Source organism: Oncorhynchus gorbuscha, linkage group LG19 (assembly GCF_021184085.1).
Source record: "Oncorhynchus gorbuscha isolate QuinsamMale2020 ecotype Even-year linkage group LG19, OgorEven_v1.0, whole genome shotgun sequence".
NCBI classification, from domain to species: Eukaryota; Metazoa; Chordata; class Actinopteri; order Salmoniformes; family Salmonidae; genus Oncorhynchus; species Oncorhynchus gorbuscha.
This window is the reverse complement of record NC_060191.1, coordinates 17,805,431-17,813,574: the sequence shown is the minus strand read 5'-3', so window position 1 is coordinate 17,813,574 and position 8,144 is coordinate 17,805,431. Positions and strand designations below refer to the sequence as shown.

Here is an 8,144-nt window from a genome sequence, read left to right as displayed (position 1 = left end):
GTGGGCATTCTATGTGTTGTTCTATGTTTTGTATTTCTGTGTTTGGCCTGGTATGGTTCCCAATCAGAGGCAGCTGTTTTTTGTTGTCTCTGATTAAGAACCATACTTAGGCAGCCTGTTTTTCCACTATGATTTGTGGGTAGTTGGTTTCTGTGTAGTGTTTTTGTTGCACCTTTTGTCGGTTTGTCGTTTGTCGGTTTGTTGTTTTTGTTCACTATTCATCTTTATTAAAATGATTATGAATACGTACCACGCTACACTTTGGTCCTCTTTGGTCCTCTCCTTCTCCCGATGACAATTTTTACAGTAATCTAGTTTTTCAAAAGTATCTATAATCTGATTATTGTTATGTCTCGTGGGTTTCATAACTACGTGTTTATAACAACTCCATAATGATGAGAGGGAAACAGGAATTCAGTTCAACCATTTATATGAACGTGCTCATCTCAACACACATTACCCATGATGCTCTGCCTATACAACTACAGTGCAAATAGTACAATCCTAATAAAAAACAATTACAATATTTTTGCGATTAACGTCACTGATAACAGTTACTGTTTTTTTTGTAATCCGTTACTCCTCAACCCTGCCTACATGTAGACTAGGCCTAAAATATCCCTGGGCTGTTCTCTAGGACCTCCTCTCTGTCTATAATCAATTCTCTCAGAAATCGTTTCATTGCACCAAATAAGGCGAAGGAGGAGAGATGAAATATACAAGCAAACCCTCCCCTAGGAAACCCTAGGAATATAAACAAAAGTTGTTATGGATGAGTCGTCCCTGGATGGAAATGCTTGACAAACATAAGAGGATGTGCACTGTGGAAGTAGATTATATGCTTCCCGAGTTGCGAGAATTCAATTTCATCAGTGACACTGTGCCCAAATGGAATTGTGTGAGTCTTTCAGGTATTATAGCCTATTCAGAAGAATAGTCAGTATGGTTTCTACTCCACAACACACATGAACATTAGTATTCCCAGTATATAACCAAATGACCTCGATTTTAGAACAGGCCCCTCTGTGCACTATTATTATGTGTAGCCTATACATTTGATCCAAAGCACATGGCATTTAATGAATTAATCTCACCTTTCATAACACTCATACCAGTCACAAGTCCAGACACATGTCAGACAATGATTTAAATATGCACTAGATGACTGACAGGGTGGTGCTGTTTTGAAGCCACCACACCTCCATCTTGGCACTCTCCCACCGGTGTACATTTTTGGGGGAGCTATAGAAATCAATTTATTAAAGTCTACATTTATTTTGCCATGTTTATTATATTCCATATAAATCAAATCACATTTTATTGGTCACATACACATATTTAGCAGATGTTATTGCGGGTGTAGCGAAATATACATTAATGCATACTTTTAAATTATATTATGTGAGCTAAATATATATATTTTTAATATATAAAAACATTTTCCTTAAAGTATAATTCTTAGAAAGTTCTAACGTTACAGCCCCCACTACACAAAATATTTAAATACATGGAATACTTTCCTTGAAAAATGAAATTAAAATACTGTAGAAATCCATTCATTCCCATGAAGGAATTCCCATGAAGGGCTGCTTCTTCTGGGGAGTGCCCCCCCACGTGTGTAGAGTTCAGGTAACACTCTTGCGACCTCTACTGGTTTCATTAGGTCATAACCACCATGGTGCACGAATTATAATGCCATTTATGTATAATACCTCTTGTATATCATCAATGATGGGTATGGAAAGTGTTTGGCTGGGGCATTTGATTCATCTGAAGAGAAAGTAGTTAGAAGCTATCCACAATAAAATCGTATTACCATGCATAAACCTAAGCTGTGTTCAATAGTAATTGATCAAACAGAGTAGTCTAGAAGTTACACAAAAAAATGAATTCTCGAGAATATAAATTATATGCGGGAATATTGCCTAATTGGCCTATTTAAAGGTGTAGTTCACACAAATTACAAAATGACACATTGGTGTCCTTACCCTGTAAGCAGTCTATGGACAATGTATGACAGCAATCCGTGCTTTGGTTTCAGTGGAGGCTGCAGAGGAGAGGACACACCATGTTTGATGTATTTGATACCATTCCACCTATTCCGCTCCAGCCATTACCACAAGCCCATCTTCCCCAGTTAAGGTGCCACCAATCTCCGGTGTTTGGTTTTATTTCCCTGGTTTCCAAATGCTAATGTTTCAGTATTTGTGGCACAAATCCCATTAAAATCATGGAGACGATAATAAGCATTTTCTGTGTGTAACAGTATAACTTTCGACCGTCCCCTCGCCATACCCGGGCGCGAACCAGCCACCCTCTGCACACATCAACAACAGTCACCCACGAAACATTGTTACCCATCGCTCCACAAAAGCCACGGCCCTTGCAGAGGAAGGGGAACCACTACTTGAAGGTCTCAGAGCAAGTGACGCCACCGATTGAAACGCTATTTAGCGCACACCGCTAACTAAGCTAGCCGTTTCACATCCGTTACATGTGCATCATGTACAAATCATACAACATATAAAAATTGTACCGTGAAGCTTATCAAAGTCACTTATAGATTATTTCAACATGATGCGCAAAAAAATGCTAATAGTCCCATGACTTGAATGGGATTTGTGCCACAAATGCATTTAGAAACAATGTCAGGCGAACTAACTAACCAAAGCATGGATTGCTGTCATACCTTGTCCATAGACTACTTATGGAAAATAATGAGCAATTTTGTAATTTGGGTGAACTATCCCTTTAAATGCTAGGCAACTAAATAGATAGGCCTCTTGAAGTCTATACCAACATTTAGATTTCTCGGTTCTCTGTACTTCATTCTGTCAATGACAGGGCTGTGTTTCGACCAATATTGCTTTTGGAATTAGATCCCCAAAAGGGTAACCAACATAAGGTGAATAGTACACACGAATACATAAAATAGTACACATCAATCCAATAACAAACACGTAACATGAAACAAAACTTTTACTGTAGGCCTTAGCCACAATTTCTCACTAATTATTTTCATCCCAAAAAAGTCACATATACGACTGCTTGAAATACACACGTTGCTGTTTTTTTGTACATTCAATTATTACATTAAATTATTAAATGGTATGTTTCTAAAATACATTAAAGGGAAAGTGAGATGGGAACTAAATATTATCCTGACAGTTCCTATCGTACTTTCCCTTTAATGTTTTTTTAGCAACATACCCTTTAATAATTTACCTGGACACACCTGAATTTCCACCCACTGAAAGTAGTTACACAATAACAATAGAAGTAGGAAAACGATGTAAGAGACATTCCATAAAATTCCCAAATTGATTGTTTGATAATCGTTGAGGTTAGGTGAGTATTACACTTGTATGTATTTTCCGTTGTGTTTTCTAGCTTTGTTTAACTAGCAGTCTTCTTGCGTGGTCGAAAGCCCAACATTTTATCTAGTGCGCTGGTATGAGAAACTTCCGTGTTGTGATATGGAGTGCGCTTTGATGGTCTGTACAACATTTGTCTGGACAGTTAACACATTCAGGCAACTTTATAACTCTATTTGTATGTCAAATTTTTTTTCTTTTGTGGTTTTCTATTGCAAGAGTATTTTCTTCGGTAGTCATTCGTAAATAGGGCTTTTATTTTCTTCGACTACTCAGCACAGGCCATAATGAGATGCATTGGGCGGAGCTTTGTTGGCAAGGGGCAGGGAGGGATTCTACTTGTCTTATCGTTCTTGGCTTACCTTACCTGTCGTGGAAAAATTTCAACTTTAGAGACTATTGTTTGATTAATGATACTAGAATGCTGTCTGGAGTTACATCTTGTCGGGTTTGGGGCATCAGCTCTTGCGTGGGAGGACATGTATGACCTACAAAATGTGCACACTAAATGTACTTTTCTTTGTAGGTGAAAAGCTGTTTACCATCAAACCAATAGAGCTGGGACACAAAGAAGGAAACAGACAATGTGATGTGACTTCAGTCAAAGTAAAAACACTCAATCAAGCATAGACTCACTGACAGATTCACCAAGGCAAACGGACAAAGTCTGGAGACATTGAACACCTAAAAATAAAACAATGTCTGAGATCCTGCCGTTAAACCTGGAGCTGCTAGAAGACAGCCCCTCCAAAACCAGCGGGGTGACTGCTGAACCCCAACCCCCAACATGGGGGGAAGAGGAGAAGGTGATTAAAGGATTGGGGGAAGATTTGGAAAAGAGGAGGGAAGGAGTGGTGGAGGAAGATGATATGGTTAGTTCGGCTAAATTGGAGCCTACCACTCTGCAATGGCCAGGTGACAGGGATGTAGAGAAAACTACAAAGAACAGAAGTGCGATGACTGCGAAAGAAGATAAGGGAAGGGGAAAGGGGGATGACCCTGAGGGAGAAAGGAAGAGTGTGTATTCCATGTGCACCTCTCTTCAAGAAGGAGAAAGGCAGATGGAGAGTGAGAGAGGGCTGGGTTTGGGAGCAGAGAGAATGAGAACAGAGGAAGAATGGATGGGGAGAGAGGTGCAGGACCCAGGGCTGTGTAAGATAGGGAAGAAGGTGCTGGTAGAGATAGAGGTGGAAGATGATATGAACTATTTGCCTGAGAAGGCAGCGCAGGTCTTCAACCCATCCGTCACCATCCTACACTCCTCTAGTGCTCCGACGTCTCCCAGCGGAAGGGAGGTATTCTGGGATGTGGACGCAGAGAAGAGCTGCCTCCTCATTCCCCAGGGAACCCCACCTGATGGCTACTACCATGACTGGCCAGTGGAGCGGGGGTCCTCAAAATGTAAAGAAATGCACCAACATTTCATCTTTCTGTCTTTTGGCCTCCAACCTCTTTCTCTCATTGTCTGTCTTTCTCTTTGCTAGTTTCTTCCCTGTTCATTCAGCCACTGTGGTTCTGCTCAAATAGTTTTGCAAATTCATCCTTCCCCTTCTCCCTTGTTTGAGGTAATCAGATCTATAAGTGGTAATGTTTACATTAGTCTTTCTGTGCTCTGAAGTAAAAAGAAAGCTAAGTCTCTCCTTTCCTCTCCTCCAGGTGGTTGTGACTGTGCCAACAGGGATGCTCTCAAAGTGGGGGTGTCTGTGTTCACCGCAGCTCTGATTTTCCCCCTCCTGGTGTGGGGGGGCTATGTCTTCCTGCCTTTTGATGCCCCACTGCTGGACAGTGCCCCCCTCAGGCTGGTCTACACACTGCGCTGCTCTGTCTTCGCTGTGGTGCCCATCATACTGGGTGAGTGGCTCATTGGTCATTCAGCAGATGTTCTTTACCAGAATTACTCCGGTGTGAACAGCAAGGTGGGTTGAACAACAACACTAACATCACAAGCTAACACTTGTGTTGTCCTCCCAGGCTGGTTGGTGCTGGGTGTCTCCAGGATGCGGTTGGGGGATGTGAAGCCGCTGCGTGAATTGGAGGCCAGGGAAGTGGGTGTGCACCGGCGTTATGTGGATGACTCCGTCACCCTCTTTCTGCTCTACTTCCTGCAGCTGGCCGTAATGGCGCCCTACCTGAGCCAGGACCTGCTCAAACTAGTGCCCCTGCTCACCATCATCTTCGCCTTCGGCAGGTAAAGAAAAAACAATGCAAAAAAAACATATTTATTTTATTATCACATACACCTGAGAGATGCAGTGAAATCTATTGTCCAATTTCAGTGCCCAGTCAGTCATATCCCTATATGGCATGTAATCTCAAAATAAGGCAGTCTGGGCAGACTATAGAAATGACTGCATCTGTCTAATGTCTATCTCTCCTCTGTGCCAATAGGCTGATGTACTGGGTGGCAGCTGCACTGGGCAGCAGTGTTCGGGGCTTTGGCTTCGGCCTGTCCTTCCTGCCCACTGTGGCCATGCTGGGTGCCAATCTCTACTTCATCTTCACCATGGACGCTGGGGGCACCATCTTTGCCCAGGATGTGATGCACCAACAAGACCAACCCTCAGCCTCCCGCCAGAGGTTCTGGGGATAGGAGGATGGAGGAAAGGTTGAAGGAATGCAAGGATGGGGAAGAGGGACAGGATCTGTTTTACCAACTGGTAGAATTTAACTTTCACAGGGTTACTATGTAAACTGTAGTGGATCGTGCTAGTGTGATTTTTAAACCACACTGATGATGTGTAGATTAGACTGGGCAGTGGAAGTCAGTGATAGAGCTTATAAAACAGTTTTTGGTGAAAGTTTCTATGTTATAATTCATTTTCTTGCATGGCATTATACCGTCACTTTGGTGAAACAGTAGAATGTATTCTGTAAAAGATCTGCTAATCCACAGAATGACTGTTAAGTACCATGGAATAATGTTGAAATCACAATTGTCGGCTCAATGCAGAGTTAATTAAAATAGTTTGTAGTTCCACACAGAATTTGCCACTTGGGGAAGTGTCTACAATAAGCAAACCATTGCCTTCCTCAGAAATATCTAGCAAGGCCTGCACACCCACAAATAGTTTGCTGAACTGTACTGTTTGACAATTATCTGTACTTGAGGCATCCTGTAATCTATTGTTTTGCATTTGGTTGCGAATCTGGTATTACAGGCTAATAACATTAATTGCATTGACATTTGGTACCTAATATCAGGTTTATAGAGGAAAAACTAAGACTTCCTCTAGACCTTCTAGTCAATCAATTTCCTATTGAAAATGTTCAATACAACCAAACACAAAATCATGTTCTGTGATAAGGTCATCGACTACTGAGTGGACATTTTGTCTCATAATTTCATTACCGTATTGCCTTTTAAAAGGACGTCCACACATGAGCAATGCCATGTCATTATAAGAGCTAACAAATCATTTAAAGATAATTGATTTAGTACAAAGATTTTGATATTGAGAACCATTTCATTATTGGAGAAGGTGGATTGCATGGCTTTTTGTGCCCCCAAAAATGGCAACCTTGTTATAGAAATCAAACCTGTCCAACAAAAACAAACCTACCTGCACAGGTGGCCCAACCTCCATGCCTTCATCTCTGAAAACAAATCCTTTCACAATACAGCACAGCTCTGTATGAGTGATTGTGAATGGAGTTGTTATTGTATTTTAAAATAGGTCTATTTTAAGATGTAATGTATGAAATCTGATTTTTAGTGTAGGCATAGACTATGAAATGTATAACTACGCTGATTTCTTTCTACGTTTCCAAGTAAACTTTAGCTAATAACAAGCGGAAACAAATTGTAGAGTCTATGATTTTCTTTTCTAATGATTTTCTTTAACTTTTTATATATTTTTTAAAATAATTTATATGTAACAAGTTATGTTTTTATTGGGTTTTCATTTGTTTCATTAGTGAAGATGACACATTTTTATTGGTATGAAAGCCTTTTAGTGGCTAATAAAAATTAGCAAGCATTTAAGGAAGGTCTTTGTGCATTACAGTTGTTCTGAATGGACACCTGTTTTTGGACTGTGTTATTGCTGTGTTCGTGACCAAGTGGGAAGGTGGTATTTATCACATACAACTCGGGGAAATCCACTTGAACACCCATCCCACTCGTAATTATTAGTGGAAAACCATAGAGATAGTTAGAGGACACAACATGGTATCGGTCCAATTATGGCATCTGTGAGAGCATGGGCTGCGCCCTCGAGGCCATCTCCATTTTGAAGTAGTACATTTTCTTCTACTCCTACAAGCTGGTTAACAAACTGAAGGGTGAATTCATGCAACCTGGAGTGTGTTGTTTGAACAGGTATAAAGCCAAAGTTGGCAATTTACTGTCCAACTGCAGTTATGAAATGTTTGCTCACAAGTGTAACTCATTGGCTGATCCCTCCTGATGACCTGGATGGAAATATATAATCTTTCCTTAACCAGTAGGAAGTCCCACCCAGTTGACTACTTCAAAATGGTGAAAATCCTAATGGCGCTGCCCATGCTAAAACTTGCTTTTGGTCACAAGAGGCCTCTTATCTCAGTGGGAAACTCGTCTATCACCCCTGATCACAGACATCACCCACATTCTGACCTTGATAACAGCATTTTCGGCAGTTAAATGTAACAAAACATTATAAAAAAGTTATCTATTGATATGTTTTTGGAAAACTATCATTTGTTTGCATGCATGATCGCTGTACTTTTAGTTTAAGGTTGACGCAGCTTGTTGGCCATTAGCCATCCGGCGTTTGTCAACGAGTTCAAAGC

The 8,144-nt window shown here is 40.8% G+C and overlaps 1 protein-coding gene across 2 annotated transcripts; it reads left to right on the top strand.

Annotated features, from left to right (window-relative positions):
• Positions 1-3,217: 3,217 nt before the first annotated feature.
• Positions 3,218-7,356, top strand: LOC124005183 (transmembrane protein 79-like). 2 transcript variants are annotated; one of them, XM_046314181.1, is made up of 5 exons: positions 3,218-3,348; positions 3,901-4,775; positions 5,031-5,225; positions 5,346-5,562; positions 5,763-7,356. In XM_046314181.1, exons 2-5 carry the CDS (start codon positions 4,073-4,075, stop codon positions 5,962-5,964), a joined length of 1,317 nt encoding a protein of 438 aa, XP_046170137.1. In that variant the 5' UTR covers positions 3,218-3,348; positions 3,901-4,072; the 3' UTR covers positions 5,965-7,356. The 2 variants fall into 2 exon arrangements, with proteins under 2 accessions (XP_046170137.1, XP_046170139.1); XM_046314183.1 differs by having other exon boundaries at positions 3,239-3,292.
• The last annotated feature ends 788 nt before the right edge of the window (positions 7,357-8,144 follow it).